The sequence below is a fragment of the Gallinula chloropus genome (assembly GCF_964237585.1).
Source record: "Gallinula chloropus genome assembly, chromosome: 16".
In the NCBI taxonomy this organism is placed as follows: domain Eukaryota; kingdom Metazoa; phylum Chordata; class Aves; order Gruiformes; family Rallidae; genus Gallinula; species Gallinula chloropus.
In genome coordinates this window covers 2647119-2665850 of record NC_140101.1, presented here as the reverse complement: position 1 = coordinate 2665850, position 18732 = coordinate 2647119, and the positions used below count along the sequence as shown (strand labels likewise).

Sequence of the window (18732 nt, the reverse complement as noted above, 5' to 3'; positions counted from 1 at the left end):
CATTTGGCCAAAGTCTATTTTTTAGAAAGTTTTTATCAAAGAAAGCAGTCAGCAGGCTCAAAAGGCACTTGCTTCCTCTGTTGGCTTGGAGTTGGAGATCTGAAACTCCTCCTGTATGTGAGTACTGGTATGATGTGGACATTGGCTGCTGTAGGGTGTCTCTTTTTGCTCCAGAGAAAATTCCTGGCTCGTGCAGAATTGGAGTGGGAAAAGCCTTTCCTGTTCAGCTCCAGCAATGATTGTTTGCCACTGAGACTGGAAGGCCTTTGCTGTAGTTTGCCTCTGTTATTCTGAGTGAAAACCTGGGAAAAAGGAAGAGAAAATGGTGGAGGAAGGATAGCAGTAAGGGGAACGAGCAGCCAGCCAAAGCCAGCCTTGTAGCTTTTCAATAATGTACAAGAAGTTGCTGGGAAAATAATGCCCTGTGGAAGGGGAGTTGGTGTGCAAAGGGCATACAACAAAACTGGCAAAGAAGAGAGCACAAAGTATGAGCAATTATCTGTCTGGCTATTACTGCTGAGTTACTACCGTATTTTCTGTACTGTAGAGGAAGGATTTTCCCTTATCTTACCAGTGACAGATAATAGAATTGAAGACGTGGACTTTGACTCATGTAAATGTGTTTATGGTCTCTGTTTAGGATATGAGTAAACATGTTTTGTGTGTAGTGCTATTTCCCTCCTCACATGCACATGAGTAGGTAAAATTAAAGATTGTTATTGGGATGCCTTTGGGGAAACTGTTCATTATACAAAGGGTCGCTCACCACACTTTGTTTCCCTGTTCTGAAAGTTGCACATTTCCATTTGATTACTGACAAAAATAATTCTGTTCAGTTTTAATTTGATGGTGGATGACTGGAAGATTTTACTCATCATTAATTACAGTAACCTTTTCAGTTTAAACCACTTTTTCCCCACAGCTTATCTGGTTTTGTCTAATACAAATTAAGATTGAAAGGTAGCACGTTCTAAATGTCAGTGGAAATGCTGTTCCTTAAATTACACAGAATTAAGTATTTGTCAACAAGATGTTTATGAAGCAATAAGTGCTTTAGATAAAAGACACTGAGTTCTGCAACAAATAACTTCTCTCTTAACCAATGATATGTAGGTACGATGTTGAACTTCTTTCTGAATTGGGTTGTCTTAGCTGGTGGTGTGTATAATTGTATCCCTTGTGCCACGGTGGTTGTAGTTCACAGGATGGCTGCTCTGCTTTAGAGACACCTAAGAAATCACTGCTGTGACTGTTAACCCTATTGATAGTTTAAGGATTTATGACTGTTCAGTTAGGTAGCATATTGAGTGAGCATCAGAGACTCTGTAAGGGGTTTCTGCCTCTCAGACCAGTCTTTGATGGAAACATTGAGACACTATTTTTTTTTGCTTATTATCTTGGCTGACCAAAAAGCTTGACATTTAGTAGCTGATGTGGTCTCTAGTCAGCCTGGTCACTTCTCTGTCTTTTATTATGTCTTAGAAGTTCATTTTCTGAAGTAGAAAAAAGGGACTAAAGGGTGTTAGTTACTTAAGATTAATTTAAATATCATCCTGTTGGATTATTTGGAAACACAAATTTCCTGTCTAGTTTACATTCTTATGCTGCATCTGAGGCTGTTTCTTTTAATCACGAGTGTTTTGTGCACTTTCAGTTTTTCCAGGCTATGCACTGTGTGTGAGTCACTCTCTTTTTTTTTTTTTCTTCATGTGAATTTTATCTGCAGCTTGATGCTGCTCCCTGCTCCTGCATTTCATGTTTCACAGAAATCAGAGTAAAATGCTGTGGTCTGCCAGCCATGCTAGAATTGGAATTCTGTTTTGTGTAAAAAGTCCCAATAATTGCCTTATTTTCACAGAATTCAATTGATAAGCAAACTCAATACTTCTGGAAAATTTGTTATGTGGTCTTTTAGCAATGTGTTCAGCCCTCTTAAGAGTCTCTGCTGGTTCTTAGTTGGGAGTGTTTAGCTGTACACATGTAATCCCATGCGATCATGCATGATTATAAAGTGCTTTCAGAAAGGGTAGCAGATGGGTCTGGAAGCAGCATGAAGAAGCAGCCTGTTTTGATGTAACATATGCCATGGAGGAGTTTCCATGTTTATCACCCTCCGCCCCCTTTTCCACGGTGGCTGAGTTACACCTTTCCAGTGAATGAATTAAGATGACTAAGTCTCCCCCAAACATACAAAGCAAATGGAAAAGTAAGGTTCTGGGGTTAATGGGGTTTGGTTTTCCCCTGCAATTGATTGAGGTTCGGTGGTTCAGGCTGCAAGCTGTTTTACTCAGAGAGATGTTTGTAAGGTACTGAAAGTCTTACCAGTATCAAATCCTTGAATATGACTTAGGTTTTTGTTTTTCTCCCTTTGTAGAATCATGGCAAGTCCAAGGACAAGGAAAGTTCTCAAGGAAGTCAGAGCACAAGATGAGAACAATGTGAGATAATTATTATATTCTTTAGATTAACTTTGTAGAATTGATTTTTTTCTTTTAACCTATTCCAGTTGGATGTTGCAGTTTCCTACAGCTGTCATCTTGATTGTAGTAACGTTGCTAGCTAATGGTAACATACAGATTTGGGTACCTCACACTTGTGTTGGTTCCAGTAACTTTTATTCATGTATGTGCTGCAATACACTGCTGCATATTTGTCACAAGGCTTTCAGAATTCTAATAATGCTGCAATCCCTGGAGTCTCTTTGGCACAGCTTAATTAAAATGTTCTATTTCAAGTAGCTTGATTATACACTACCTTAAATGTGATAACCCATGGGCAGATTCAGTTTTACTCCTATCAGTGCCTTAAACCTTGAATGGTGATTCCAGTCATAAGAATTTAAGTTGCACTGGATGAGCAATGAAACTCTTTTTAAGAAAAATTTCTGCTATCATTTACTGCCAAACTGTAATGACTGAATGTTCCAAACTTTCAGTGTTTTACCTTTTGCCAAGGAAACCTCAAGAACTCGGTTTGGTTCCTTTTCTTCTCCTTCAAGACAATATGGAAATGAAATCAAATTGAATTCTTTGCTCATTAATTTCAATTTGCTCATCTGTATTTCCTCACTGGTTTTTGGTAGTTGGTACAGTAATTTTTATAATCCATGTAAGGCAAGTTAATGAGGTGAGGCTTATTTTCCATGCAGCATGCATAAGTATTTGAAGGAAGCTTAGACTTTCAGGGAAGGTTTTTCCAAACACTGAATCTCCCTTCTGAAATTATTTTCTGCCTTTAACACTCTGATTTGACTTTTTGAGTGAGGTGTACTGTGAAAAATTCACGTGGACAAATGATGTCTGGTAGAGATAATTGTTTTTCTCTCACAGGTCTGTTTTGAATGTGGTGCATTTAACCCCCAGTGGGTGAGTGTGACCTATGGAATTTGGATCTGTCTTGAATGCTCAGGAAAACACCGAGGCTTGGGAGTTCATCTCAGGTCAGCCTTTCCAGTGGATGATGGACCGAGTTGGGTTACCTTGGGGTGCATTATGGCTCTGAACAGAATGTGGTTTCAGAAGGGTATAGAATGTCTCAATTCCAGTGTCTCACTGGCAGTTTTGCTTTGCTTTCAAAGAGATGATTTGAAGCTCATGAATGAGTATAAATTGCATAGGAAATGGGAGATTGGAACTATTCCATATGTTATGTGAAAGAAAAAATGATGTTATTGAAATGAGGATATGGTGAAAGGTATTTCTTTAGTTGATAGTTGAGCTGTCAGTACCTGATGGGCATTATGAGCAGAAACATGGAGTGGGACAGGAGGGGTCCTCACGGGGTACTTAAGTGTACCTGTGAAAATAGACAGGAAAAGCAAATTGCATAGTAAGGAAGTATGGGAAAGTTTCTTTTATGTAGTGGGTTTGATTAATTCCTGGACTTGAAGAGAGTCACTTCTGCTACTTGCCTTCTGCTGACTTTCTCCTTTAAGTGCCAGTAAATGGCAATATTTCAGCTTATTTTGGTGGGGATTTGACCATCTTTTATGATGATTGATCTATCTTTCTATACTTGGAGGGTGATCTCTAACAACTTTATAGTCCCAACTTTTGAGATACAGGTTGTAATAAATTTTTTTTCTTCTTTTTTTTCCCGATTATATAAACTAAATTTCTTTTAAAACCTTTCCTTTTAGTTTTGTACGTTCTGTAACCATGGACAAATGGAAGGATATTGAGCTGGAGAAAATGAAGGCTGGAGGTAACAGCAAATTCCGAGAGTTTTTGGAGTCTCAAGATGACTATGATCCCTGCTGGTCAATGCAAGAGAAGTACAACAGTAAAGCTGCAGCTCTTTTTAGAGACCAGGTAAGTTCAGTTGTGTGTATGTTTTCATTCCCTACTATCTGAAATTATCAAGTACTTTTATAAGCATTTATTTTTGAAGTGTAGCAACCTGTTGAACCTCTACAGTGGTTCTTGAAAAGGATGAGGTCTTAGAGTGGTTCTTCCTGACTCTTTTAAGATTTTCTTCAGGAACTTTTTTTTCTGCTCTTCGCTGAGGTGGCTCAGGTTTTCCTTGCTGCAGTTTGTTGCAACTAGTTAGTGGAGCTGTTCCAATCCACAGCAGACAGATTATCGACAGCAGAGTTTTATCCAAAGTAATTCTTGAAATCTTTTGTGTATGTAGTAAGAAAATGGGAAGTTAATTTGCTGAATTACTGGCAGGCCAGTAAACAAAGAAATTTGTTATTGTAATGGGATTATCATTGCATTGAGTTTCCAAAAATGAAGTGACAAACAACTTGTGGGCTGAGAGATGTACAAGGATGCTGTACTTTGATGCTGACCCTGCCATGGAAGTGATAAGAAGGTACATTCTGTGCTCACTGGGATATCCATGCAGCTTTGAAGCATGGTGTCTCTTTTGTCTCTTTGCATCTTTGGAAGGTATTAGGCATTGGAGACAGATGGCTAAAGTGGAATATCTTGGTGAAAGCAAAGAATTCATAAATTCTGTCCTCTAAGCCTTTAAGTATGTGAAACAGGGAACTGTAGAGTTTCTGTGGCAAAGCCTTTGGAAATTTTATTTTAAGTTGCTGAAGTTAAATGACTTGGATAGGAGGAGCTGTTTGGGGTGAAGAGATCAAGTTCAGGTCCTTTGAAGGAGGCAGGGAGAACACTTAAATTCTGTGTAGGTGTTTTGGTCTCCCTATGCTAGGGTAGAAATCCACCTCGTCCTCCTTCATTATTCTGTGATTAGTGTTTACATCTCTTTCTTAACCTTTCCTCTTCAAACCAAATTTGCCTGTCTGAAGAAACTCACTAAAACCAGTTCCCTGAAATAAAACCAGAGTTTAATTCAACATTGCTAGCCTGGAATTCACAAAAAAGTTGGTGTCTTGTGCAAATAAATTAGCTGATCTATGTGGCTGGTAGCAAATTGGAGAAATGACTTGTTCACGTTGTATGTGACCAGTACATAACTTGTGTGAAGACTTTGACCTAGCATTCTGATTATTTTCCTGCCTCTTCTAGGTAGCTACAGTAGCTGAAGGCAAGGAGTGGTCCATTGAAACTTCTCCTGCCAGGAACTGGACCCCACCCCAGCCTAAAATGTCTCTCTCTTCCACTCATCGGTATGTGTTCTTGGTGTTGAATGTTGATACAGCAACAGCAGGATCAAAGCCTGATGTTTGAGTGTCCACTGGTTTTATTCTGTTGATGGTGCTGTCTGAACAAGGATTTCCTTTGCTGAAGTTAAGGAATATGAGGTAGCAAGGCTTTACTTCCTAGAATAATTCCCACCTCTTCCACCTGGATCTTAAACGGTGGCAGAGACAAGTGAGCAAGCACGGAGATCAAGCCATACTGGTTTTATCTGGACTTGTAATGTACTAGAGACTAGTCATTGTGTCAGCTGCACACAGTGTCACAGCCTTACCTTAACTGCAGGGCCGTTCCAGTTTGTGACTGCATGCCAGAGACTTTTTGCCTTATGGTGCTCATTACTAATGGGAGCATCAAAGCTGGACCACAGCAGTTTTGTTTCTCTGTTTTTACGTGTAGTGTTTGTTATTCTTTGTGTGAAAGAATCAAGTTGACTTGATTTACAAAAAAGCTGTTGTAAATCAAGTAAGCAAGTGCTTCATGCCTGGCCACCATCCAGCAAGTGCAGGGGCTAGCTGTAGTCTGAGTAGGATTGTTTGTGTCTGGATCAACTGATGCTTTGTTCATTCAGTACTTCGGTGGCTTTTAGTGGTTGCATTAGAGTTCCCTACTTGATGGATGAAAGAAATAATCAATTTTGCACCTTCATTATGAAGATCTAGTACAGTATATGTCAGGCTGCTCTGCTGAGCTGCTGATTTTTGCTTTAAATGGTTTGATTCTTAAATCTTTCATTTCAGTAGTACTGCTGGACAAGCTCAGACTGCAACTGCTTCTTCTGACAAGGCTTTTGAAGACTGGTTAAATGATGATGTCAACTCCTACCAAGGGTAATGCAATGTTTATTTTGAGTGCCTGGCTCTCTAGCATCACAAAGACTTGGGTATTATTGCACTACAGCCACACAACTGTGATCCTGATTCACTAGTTAACAGTTACATCTTGTTTACTATTAAAATATGTTGAGAATGTATGATAAAGGGCAAGATGAAGGAAAGTGTCTCTTAATTGAAGAAAGAGCTTGTAACTCAAAATGCTACTGTGGGGGGCTCCAAGCTAGAGAACTTCTAGTGTGTATATAGTATGTCCTAGTGATTCAAGTTAAATGGGGGTATTTATAAAGCTAACACTGCTTTCTTCTTTCTTTCCTTTTCCCATTTTCACATATCACTTTATGAGAAGTCTGAGTAAATCTTAATATCAGTGGTCTGTTAAACCTGGAGAATTGTTAAGACCACATTAGCTTGCATAGGGGATGCTTTAATTTGCAAGGATTCCCCAGTGGATCCTTGTTGGTGTTATGTCTTTATGAAGTGAGTGATTTTGTATTTTGGGTCCTAGGTGCATTAGGACTTTTTTTTCCAGATGTATTTCAAAGTCTGCTAATCATTTGTCATGTTTTCATGCTTTTAAATCTGTTTAATTGTTTTAATGAATGCATCCTAATAGAGATACTGTATTAATTTTCTTATGGTAGAGGCCAAGAGAATCGCTACGTGGGGTTTGGAAACACAGTAAACCCTCCCAAAAAAGAGGATGACTTCTTAAATAATGCCATGTCTTCACTGTACTCGGTAAGGAATTGCTTGAAGCTTCAGTTGCCTGAATGACTGACTGACTTCTATTTTATCCACTGTTATGGGAGAGTATAATCAGAGAAGAGAAACTGAGGACTCCAGGTAGAGAGATGTAGAGTACTGGTTGTATTCTCAGAGTGAAGAGGAGGCTGGTAGACTTTAAAAGGCAAAACAAAGGGAGAGACTTACCAAAATTTAGGAATTATGTCTGATAGCAGCTCACAGAAATAAGGAAATGAGTATTAGTTCTTAATCCATTGCTATATACTTAACAGGGCTTAGAGGGGAAAAAAATAATTACCTATTGGGAATAGCAGTTAGGCTGGTAATGCTCTAAATAGATTAACCATATTAGGTTTGTTCAGTGGAAAACAACTGAAGTGTGTGTTTACATGGGTGCCAGAAGCCCTGAGCAGTGATGAAAACATTTGAAATACTTGTGACAGGGTGTGAAGAGATAACAACATATGGTTGAACAGTTGTCATGATTAAAGGAGAGAGTGAAAGATGCATTGTTGAAGGAAAATGGGAATAAAGTTGGAGGCAGTCAGGGACATGTTCATGCTTTGATAGGCTGCAAAATAACAGTGCTGAATGGCATTTGGGATTTGGAGTCACTTTGGAATACAGCAAGGTTTTCTACCAGGGTTAGTGACTAGTAGTCTTCTGGAGCACCTCGTTGATCTAAATATCCACACCAGGTGCCTTTTTTATAAAATAAAATAATTTGAGTAGAGCATAATAGAAAAAGGTAACGGCTGAGCCTTTGAACAGTATTCCAGGTGATCCCTCAGGGTGCTTACTGTAGCTCTGCTGAATACTTGATAGGTATGTCAAAGTTGTAGGCCAGAGAGTTCAGATGAGAAACCACATCTATAATGTCTTGGCACATCTGCAATACGGCAAAGGAGAAGTGACCCTGTGTTGTCCAAGTTACTGTCAACCGTTATTTGACTACATGGTCTCACTGAAGCTTAGAATTAAAATGCCCTCTTGTGACCACAGATACATACTGCAGTGCAGTTTAAGCGGCTGCTTACAGTGGCACTGAGTATTTGCATATTCATCTCAGTGAGGAAACTGCTTTTCCTTTAAGTGTGTGATTGTTTTTCCCCACACATGCCACGTTTATGTATATACATTATTTCCTGCCACTATACATCAGAAGGAGCATTTTCTGTAGAACTCATGCCAACTCCACTATCCAACTCGTTCTCTAAAGAACAGATGTAACTGCAGCTTAGGATTGTCTTGAGTCCCTTGAGAGTCTGCTTACCATAAAAACTATGAGACTCATCACTGCCTTTTGTGCAATTAGTGACATAATTATCTTTCAGCCTTTCTGCATAGGACAGGAAGGGCAATTAATGCAGAGACTTCAAAAGGATAGGCAACAAATATTTTTGGCTGCTACTTTCAAAAGACATTCCCTCAACATAAGCATGTGGTGTAGTCAAATAGAAAAAAGACTGTTATTTATGGCCTCTGTATGGAAATCTACCCAACAGGTAACATGTTACCAAAGCATCCACACTTCAAACAAAACATCTACATTTTGATGGAAATCAGACTCATAAAAAGCAGTTGTAGACATGGATATTAGCTGTGCATTCATAATATGTTTAAAAGATTCTGTGGGACAACTTAAACTTAGGTGGTGGTGATGATCTGTAAAGAAAAAATGCCTTTTATCTGTTTCTTCATCAATTATTACATACAAAGAGAATGAGAGACACGTTAAAGTTTGTTTCTGGTTTTTATCCATTCAAGTATGGGGTTTTTTTCCACTTGTTTTACTGGGCAGATTCTGGATTAATGAGTTCAGTCCTTGTTAATAAATTATTTTTAATGAATTTGTTAAAAAATCATTAGAATCACACTCTGGCTCCTCTTTCTTTTAGCTGGTTTCTTAGTAAGTATCTGCTAATCAGTAATTAGAAGAAACCTTTTCTGAGTCTTTACAGAAAAGCCTTTTGAGAAATGGCCAATGGTTTTCAGATCTAAGAACCAGTGAGGCAAAATAAGCTTTGTTTCTTTTGTTTCTAAGTACAAAATTTGCAGGAAAGCAGCAGGCTGAAGCTTTATTATGAAAAGGAGAATTGCTGAATGGGCATTTTATGAAGTGCTGCCTCATGGTTTTGAGCACTGATTCTTTTTTCTCTTCCACTTTTTTTTTTCCAGGCATACATTTTAGATGTTCACTGATTTAATAATTCATTTTTCTCCCATCCAGTGCTTGTTGAAGAGTCAGTCTCAGCTTGCTAAGGCTTCAATGTCTTTGCTTTCTTACTTTTCTTGGTGGGAAGGAATTATTTTCCCATATACCCATTATTAGTAGAATAATATCTAAAGCACTTGGGCCTGTTCAAAGTGCACCTGTTTTGGCACAAATAAGTTCATCACTATATTACAGTTAAGTGAAAGTATAATTTTTGCTCTTGTTACTGAGTAGCTCTTATCACTACAGGACAAACTGTACTGGAGAATATTTTGACTTAATTTAACGTATAATACTCAATGCTTGGTTATTCACTAGTATTATTCACGTGTAGTTTATAACATTCTCACTTTCTTTAAAGGGGTGGAGCAGTTTCACAACTGGAGCAAGTAAAATTGCCTCAGCTGCTAAAGAGGGTGTAAGTAAACAAAATACAATTCTTGTAAACCCAGAGATTCTTTCAAGTGTTCTAATAGCAATGGGTCTTTAAAAGTATTACCAAGACAAGCTAAATTCTGCTCTTTGTGTATCTTTGCCTATGGCATATATAAAGTAGATGGATATTAAGTGCAGAGCTCTGCCTTAAATATTTCTGATGTTGAAGTTGAGAAAGGCTGATGCTTCCCCAGACTGAGCTGGGATGCCAGAGGTGCTGATACGGATATTCTCTGTTCACTGTGAAATTCTGGCAAAGGTCCCTTCATCTTGGAAAGGTTCATGCAGCATTTCCAAATGTGTGTATCTAAAAATCAAAGGCTTTAATCCTAGTAAACTGGAGTGTATTTGTTTCTTTTCACAGGCTACCAGATTTGGATCTCAAGCAAGTCAAAAGGTGACTATACATTTAGCTCTTTCTTACTGACTGCAGTTGGCTTAATGTCATGTATTTTCCTGCACCAATTGATTTAGACTTGATCATCTACAGACCAGTGTGTGTTTGTTTCTCAGTGCATAGTAATTTTTAGGTTCTAGCTTTTATTTCCATGGGAATTGCAGTCAACTGCAGTGATCAAATTAAGCCAGAAATAAACAGTGATACTCTGCTGTTGGGTGTATTGGAGGGGCAGTAGAATGAAATGCTCTGCTTTGTGCTTGCAAACATAAAATACTTTTGATTTATTTTTATGAACCTTAAATATGATATATCTTGAAGTAGTTTTCTTGGTGATGGGGTATAGTATAATGCAAGCCATCTTTGCATTGTGAAAGCCCAGTGAGATGCTACAGCTGCTTGATGTTGTTATGATATCAACTTGCTTCTGTGTATTTTAAAAAGTAACAAGTACAAAAGCATTTCCTCATTCAAACTAGGCTTGAAACAGAGAGTCAGACCTGAATTACACAGAGCTCTGACATAAGCAAGGTCTGTATACATGGAAAAGTTTTAAATGCAGATGTAAAAATGCGTAAAAGAGGATTCTTAATGTGCCAGAATTCTGAGAGAGGACATAGATATATTAATAGATGATACAGGGAGTTTTATTTTGGACTGTGACTCCTCTGGTATGTATCCTGTTAGCCTGGGATGCTTTCTGACATGGACAGGATGCTATTCCTTAAAACAAGTGCAAAACTGCAGGTGTTGGTGTTCAGCCAGATGTGTGCAGTAGGATGTTAATACCCCAAATAGCAAGTGAGACCTGTGCACACTTTGCAACAAAAATGTCTAGTTAAAGCACACAAACCTGATACTAAAATGCTTTAAAGTATTTGCTGCTTGACTAACTTAAACCTTTGTGTTCTACAAGTCTTCCTCTTTTGCTCCCCTGGCAGTTTCCCTTCTAGAAAACTGTTTTTCCTGTAGTATTATTAGCAAATGTAAATACAACACGAGAGTGTAAAAGCTCCTCACATCTACTGGCAAGAACCACAGCAGTGTGGTGCTCTAGAGTCTAAGCTGTGCTTAAATTTAGTTCTTGAAACACTTGCTATTTGCTCTGTACAACAGATCTGACATCTTTCTGATGTAATACATTGTTTAAAAGAGAATTTGGTGTCCAGTGACCAGATACATTCACTGTTTGTCTTATCAGTAGATGTTAAAGATCAAAAAGGTTCATGCCACTTAACTTGCCTGAAAAAATGCTGCCAATTTTTTGCTAAAAGCTGCTTCTACCTTCCTTGCTCTTTCTCTTTTGCTGTCTGGGTAAAGTTTTGGGGCTACAAGCAGCAGCCAGAGCCGGTAAAGCCCTCAAATATCTCCTTGTGCATGGACTCCTTGTCACTGTTCGTGCTGAATATGTGCATTTGCTCTTGAACTGTCTTTTTTTTTTTTGCCTTAAGTCAAATCTGTTGAGAATAATGTTGTGTGTTTCGTACAGGAATGTTTCTTCAAACCTATTTAAGATAGGTTGAATTGGATAGAGATATCCAAGCTCTGCACTCTCAGAAAATATGCTGTAAATGTCCATGCGCTTCATAAACACAGATGACTTCAGGATTTCAGTTTGCATGCCTGATCCAGGAATGCAGTATGCTGGGAACTACCCTGGGGTGTTGTTTGAAGGCAGGCTCTTGATTAACTGCCCTGTTATGTAGTATTTGTAGTGGTGGTTAGGATCACAGAATCACAGGGGTTGAAGGGCCCTCCAGAGATCATCGGGTCCAACCCGCCTGCCAAAGCAGCTCCCTAGGACAGGTCACACAGGTTGGTGTACAGATTGTCTTGAATATCTCCAGAGAAGGAGACTCTACACCCCCCTGGGCAGCCTGTCCCAGGGCGCTCTCACACGTACTGTGGAAAAAGTTCTTCTGCATATTGGTGCAATACTAGATTCAGCAATAGTAAAGATGAAGAAGCAATTCAGATGGAAACACAATTGTACCCATAGATTCCCTTTCTGTATTAAAGAAATTACATGGTTGAGTAAATGGGATAATAAAATAATTCTTCACAATTCTAGCAGTTTCACTTAGTGCACCTGAATTGTTAGTGTGTTACACTCTAACATAAGCAAGGTGCCAGGTTTATTAATAGCCTCTGGAGGATTTTCCAAAGATGAAAATTCCCTTTCTTGGTTTTTTTTTTTTAAATGCTTTCTAGCTTTGCTTCCAATGGACACAAGCCTTGTGTGATTTGCACACACAGTTCTTACTAGGTGGAAATGGGGTTACCTTTTGCATTTGCCTTCTCAAATAACTTTTGAACTGGTAAGGAGTAGAAGTATTGGAGATAATGGTGGTTGGGTAGAGGGGAGATCCTGGTGGTGGTGTGGCTAAGGAAAGGCTGCTTAGGCATCTGGGAATCTGTGGAGGAAAGATGCTCAATCCTGATGCCCAGGAAGAGCATGAATGAAGGCTCACACCCTAACCACTGTTAAGATATAAAGCCCAGGGAAATGAAACTTCATTAGTTTCTGCTAATGAGTAGGAATAATCTTTGTCTGGCAAGTGCATTCACCCTTTTGGATTAATTGGGCTAATTCAGAAGGTAATCAGTATAATATGACCATTCTGAAGAAAAGTTTAAATCAATCAAAGACTTATTACAGTGGTAGGGAAAGGAGTTATTTCAGATGGAACATTTTCAAACCCAGCTGTAGTCTTGTAGCTTACACTGTGGGCTTACATTTTTGTAAGATGCCTCAGAAATACAACACCCTTACGCATTTTGGTCTGGACTGCAACAGATTTCTGAAGGTTTTGGTTTATTTTTCTCCTTGCTAACCTGGAGCTGTAAAAAAACCAACCAAACAAAACCCCAAAAACCTTCTGTCACAGCTTTGGTTATTATTAATAGATGAGAATAACAGCACTGTAAGATGGAAGAATTGGTGAAAAATTGGCCCAAAAGATCTAATTCTACATGTAGTTGCATTAGTAAGGAAAAATTAAGGGTGGATGAGGTCACTTCTTCCAAATACTCAGCTGCAGACATTAGCAAGGGGCCCATCTTCTAGGCTGTTCCTGGATGAACCATTACTTCTGCTTCCAGTGCAAGGTCAGACTTTGCTTGGGTGCTGAGCATCTTCCAACAACCTACTGCCACCTGCGTCTGTTTTTAATTTGATTTCTTTTAATGTTTGCTGCAGCACTGTGCTGTGTGTGCTTTCAGCTCATTCTGCTTCTGTGAATCAAAGCTTAAGGCTTCACATGTTTGTTTGGAGATACTGCTGAGAAATGAGCCTGCAGAAGGTGTTGGCTGTGGCTTAATTTGTGGGTTTTTTTTAAAAGAAAAATATAACTGACTTTTGTTTTTGTTTTGCTTTTAAATAGGCATCAGAGTTAGGTCAGACATTAAATGAAAATGTTCTCAAACCTGCACAGGAAAAGGTAACTTTGGAACTAGTAAATTACTTGCAGAACACAGTTATGCTGACTTAGGGAGTGATTGTGGTGTTGTACTGCAACTGCCCTGTTAGTGCGTCCTTCTGTGGGGTTTTTCTATATATTAGTACAGTAGGAATGGAGAAACATCAATAACTAACAGCTATTATGATAGCAAAGAAAGGTTAATGAGGGTAATTAATTTCCTTCCACCAATCTCTTCCATGTCCACAAGGATCTCTTACATTCTTCCCTGTTAGATACAGTTTTATAAATGCCATGCTTTTAATAATGTAAGATGGGACAAGATGAAAATGCACCCTAAATGGATCCAAAATCCAGTTATTAAAGAAAAAAAGAAATTGGTAATATCTTCTGAGTGTAAAGTTCACCCATCTGCCTGCCAGCATTACTTCAATTCAGCTAAACATTTTTCAGCCACTGCAGATCATCTACTACCTCATTAGGGGCAGTAGAGTTTGGGGCAAAATACGTGTTGAAGGTGAGTTGGGACAGTTTATGACTAGAAGTAACATAGTTTTGCAATCTTTATTTGGTATTTGTTCAGAAAATTCTGGTAGTCAGTTAATACCAAGTTTTGCCTGCATGTACACACAAAGCAACACTTTGATCAGCTGTTCTAGCTGCTGTGTTGTTTCTAGGAGACCACTTTGAAGTAGGTTTTTATCTTCTCCATACAATTGCTGGTGACCAAAACCATGTGGGTAATGGCACTTCCAGCAGCAGTTGGATGAAAGCACACATGCTGACCTGAGTGACAGACAGTCACTAGTGGGCATATAAAAAAACTCTAGGCAGTCCTTGTAAGTGATCAGTAATCATTGATACTACAAATTTTGGTCAAAAAGTCTCCTTAGTGTCAAATGTTGCCTTCCTGTTTCAGATGCTTAAAACCAGAAATGTACCTTTGCACCTTTCCCATTTGGTATGCACTTGTTCTGTGCTGCTAGAGTTCTGGATCACCTACAGAATTTTGTATTAGTCTTTTCTGAGAATGTGGTGCTCTACTTACCTACTGCATACTTTTTCCCAAAATATATTGGTTTTGATAAAGCAGACTGACTTTGCTCTTGTAAGAGAAGCAGTGCCACCACTTTGGGATCTAGACTAATTTTCATTTTGAAAAGAATGGTTTCATCCCATTACAAAATAATTTCTTTTTCATTACTTTTATTAATTCCACATGCTTTACATAGCATTTCAAATCACAGGAGAAGAGACTAATTGGTTTCTTATTCCCTAGAATTATTTCAGAGTGCTTAGATACGTTATTTTCAGGGTTATTTTTAGGTTGCATTTCCTTGAGCTGGTTTTTATTTTGCAGAATGATATGTTGCATTCTCAATATAAAAAAGTAAAGTCTACTTCCCTTAGGACATTGTGCTGTTCTAAATAAGTGTCACCTTCTGAAGTAAGTATTGAGGCATCACTGCCTGGCACATACATGGCTATATAATGCCACTTGCTTTGGAACAGCTGCCATTTAGTAACTGGCAAAGGGCACCAATTTTATTTTGCTTGACCAAAATTCAAAGCCCTTTTATACATGTTTACTTCAATATTAAATGGTAGAGAGTAAAATGGATCTGATTGGGTTTTTAATCTCTCCAAACCAAGTCCTTTTATATAGTACAATATTTTTATAAAATGTCATGTGAAATTTGTATTGGTGTTTTTATGTTTGGCATTAATGTGATGATATGTCCTCAAACTGTCTGTGTATCAGGAAAGTGGTCCCACAAACTTCAGAGGACTGAGGCTCACCCCACCCATTAAAGATCAGAGAACTTTATATGTCATTTTCTTAACTTTGTTAGCTTTGACTTAGGTATATTTTGATTCACTAGGTTTGGTTTTGGTTTGGATTGGGGTTGGTTTTGTTGTTGTTAACATTTTTTTGTTTAAACTATTAAACACAATCAGCTTGTCTTAAGCTTTCAATAGTTTGGTTTATGATTAATCATCAATATTTTGATTTACATAGGTAAAAGAGGGGAAAATATTTGAGGAGGTCACCGTGGGGGTCTCACAGTTGGCCAGCAAGGTATGAAGTGGCCTGCCTGCCTTTAAGCAGGCCAAACAGTAAGCCAGTCTCCATATTCTCATTAGGAGTTTGCAGTGAAACACAACCACAACACACCCTGAGGCTCTGCTTGTATTGAATATGGACATTTTGGAAGTGTAATTTTCAGTATGTTGGGGTGTTAAATGGTTATACAGGTGGGATGCAGTCCTCATCATAGTTGTACTGGCTGCCTTCTGACTCTACATCATGCCCTCAGTATCCCAAGCTTCAAATGAAAGAGTCTGCTAGAGAATATGGAGACAGCTTGCATTACAGTTGTACAGTTAAACTTAATAATGTTCTGTACCTTTTTTCTTTGTCCTTTTTTGCTGTCATTGCTTGGTAATGGTAAGTGCTCTCTACAACTGCTGTGGAACCCCTGCACAATCTAATACCTGTTTTGATAACTTGGATGGTGTTACCTAGGAGGGTCTGTCTTTCTGGCCCTGTGAAATTCAGCACTGAAATCTCTATCATGTGCCAGCTTAGTGCCTTAAATGTTGGGAATATTTAAATAGAAGTGATGTTACCTGTTCTGTTTAGAGCCTGAATACTAGGGTTCATCCTCCATATCTGTGACTTAGAATAATGACTTCTGTGGCTGTAATTCAGGATTTGTGTTTCTAATCCAATGCCAGTCCATTATAATAACCCAAAGGATTCTCCTAGCAAGTCATGTGTACTCTAGAATTCAAATTTTGGTGTGCTTTCCAATGAAATAATACTACTGAAATGGGGTGAAAGTAGATTTGCAGAATGGTAGGGATATGGATACTGGTTACATGAACTGTAACATCAAAACATCTGTACTGTCATTAACTTCAATTTAATGCAAGGAGTAATTCCAGCATTTTTGTCACAGAAGTCTAGGAGATAATCCAAAAGCTGGTAGTGACAGTGAAACATGAAAAAGCTGAACTCAACCTACTTTTCCCATGTCAAATGTATGTTCTGTACAGCAACCATGTAACTGCCCATCAAAAACACTAACAGGTTGTGAATTAAACTTTTTGGTTAAATATGTTCTCTTTATCTGAAGAAGTGGATGAATGTGGTGTGGCTTTTGCTGTTGGTGGACTTGTAGGAGGTGTTGGTTCAGTCCAGGTGAATGAGGTGTCTCTCTTTTCCTCTAGGTCCAGGGAGTTGGAAGTAAGGGATGGCGAGATGTCACCGCTTTTTTTTCTGGCAAACCAGATGATAATTCAGAAAGGTATTTTTTTTATTACTGTTTTCTGTGTCTCTAAATACCTAATTTTATCTCCTGTATGCCCTCTGCAGTATAGGAGTAGCAGGTGATTTAGAAATGGGAAGAAATTATTCTGTCTTTGCTGGTGGTCCTGTAAATAATCCAAGAGGAATTCGTTCTATTCATTTGTTTGAGAGTCCTTAACAGAACAAGATAGGTTTCTCTCTGTTTGTCCCCGCTGTTCCTGTTTGACAGGTTTTAAATTTATTCCATGTGCATGTTCCCTGGGCCCATTAGTACTTAAGGCTAATCTGTGAATACAATCTTACATCATTAGCAGCAATATATTTAATTCTTCTGCCTTCATCTTCAGTTTTTGTTTAGAAATCTCTTGCCCTTAGCTTAATTTTCCTTGCTTGTGGTCATTTATTGTTACATTGTCATAACTAATTTATTTCTACCTTCCTTTTTTTCACCCTGTAAAAGACCAGCTGAGGGAGACAGCTACCAGAACAGTGGAGGGGAGGGCTACCAGAACAATGCTGTAGATCAAAGCTTCTGGGAGACCTTTGGCAACTCAGATCCACCAAAAGCTCATAAATCTCCAAGCAGTGAGAGCTGGACCTATGTGGACAATTCCACAGAGAAGAAGAGCTCCGATAGCTGGGACGTGTGGGGCTCAGGAACAGTCTCCAACAACAAGAACAGTAACAGCGACAGCTGGGAAAACTGGGAGACCAACTGGGAAAACACAGGAGGGGAGAGCAAGACCAAAAAACCTCCTAAGGCAACGAAAAAGGCATCTTCAGCTGATGATGGGTGGGATAACCAGAACTGGTAGAACTCTGTTAACCCCGTTTTGCACAGCTAGGAAAGGGAGTCTATGCTGGCTGATTGAGGGGAGAAGGTTTTACACACAACTGGAATATCTTGATTGACCTTACTGATCTGTTACTTTTGTGCTTCCCATTCATTCTCCTTTCTTCTGTCCTGGTTTGGGAGGGGAGGGGGGGAACAAACAGGAAAAGTAGCATCTGAATCCCTTATTGTGTGAAGGTGGCTCTCCCTTTTTTAAGGATAGTGATACAAGTATGTTCTCCTTGCTCTCTTGAAGCTGGGTACTATGACTTTAGCACCATGAAGGTTCAAAGGCAAAAACCCAGTGCAAGCACACTTTCATGGCACAACCTTGCATGTGTAGGTTAATAGGTGTTCATCCAGTCCTCATATAATTTGTGATGAGCTGAGGTGTTTAATGCAAACCAAGGAGAGGGTGTGTCTTGAACAGACAGCCATTCAGTAAGCAAACTGTAGTTGAACAGATCCAGTTCAAATGCCTTATGGGTTGCTCTGACCATGTTAAGTCTGGCAATTTGAGATGGTCTTTAAGGCACTTTTTTATTGGAGCTTTGTTTTTAAACTTGATGAGATTTTATTTTTTAGTCTTTAAAAACGTATTTTCTCCCCTTAGAATTAATAAGGAATCTAGAGCTAGGTGATTATTTCAGTGAACTCCAAGTTTTGACCTGAGCTATCATGGGATATCCAGAATGGTTCAACTTGCCCTTCTTGCTCAGTGGGTTAAGAGTTTGCACAGAGCAGCTCTCCAGCACAGATACAATGCCAAGCTGTGGTGTTCTCCTTCCTTACCTACACCCTTTCCCCAGTTTGAGCATTTTATACAGTCTGTTTTTTCTCTGTCTGTCTTCTACCCATCTCTTTTATCTATTCTGATAAAATTCAAGTCTCTCTGCTGCTTATGGCCTTGTGGACATCTGTTCAGCAAC

The 18732-nt window shown here is 38.9% G+C and overlaps 1 protein-coding gene across 1 annotated transcript; it reads left to right on the top strand.

The window, feature by feature from the left end:
• Positions 1–2378: 2378 nt before the first annotated feature.
• Positions 2379–17786, top strand: ARFGAP1 (ARF GTPase activating protein 1; the record flags this gene model as incomplete). The annotated part of the gene is made up of 12 exons (XM_084271371.1): positions 2379–2438; positions 3330–3439; positions 4139–4310; positions 5481–5581; positions 6356–6442; positions 7090–7186; positions 9769–9825; positions 10207–10239; positions 13623–13679; positions 15679–15738; positions 16893–16969; positions 17432–17786. The coding sequence occupies 12 exons, from the start codon at positions 2379–2381 to the stop codon at positions 17784–17786; spliced, it is 1266 nt and encodes a 421-aa protein (XP_084127497.1).
• Positions 17787–18732: the final 946 nt, after the last annotated feature.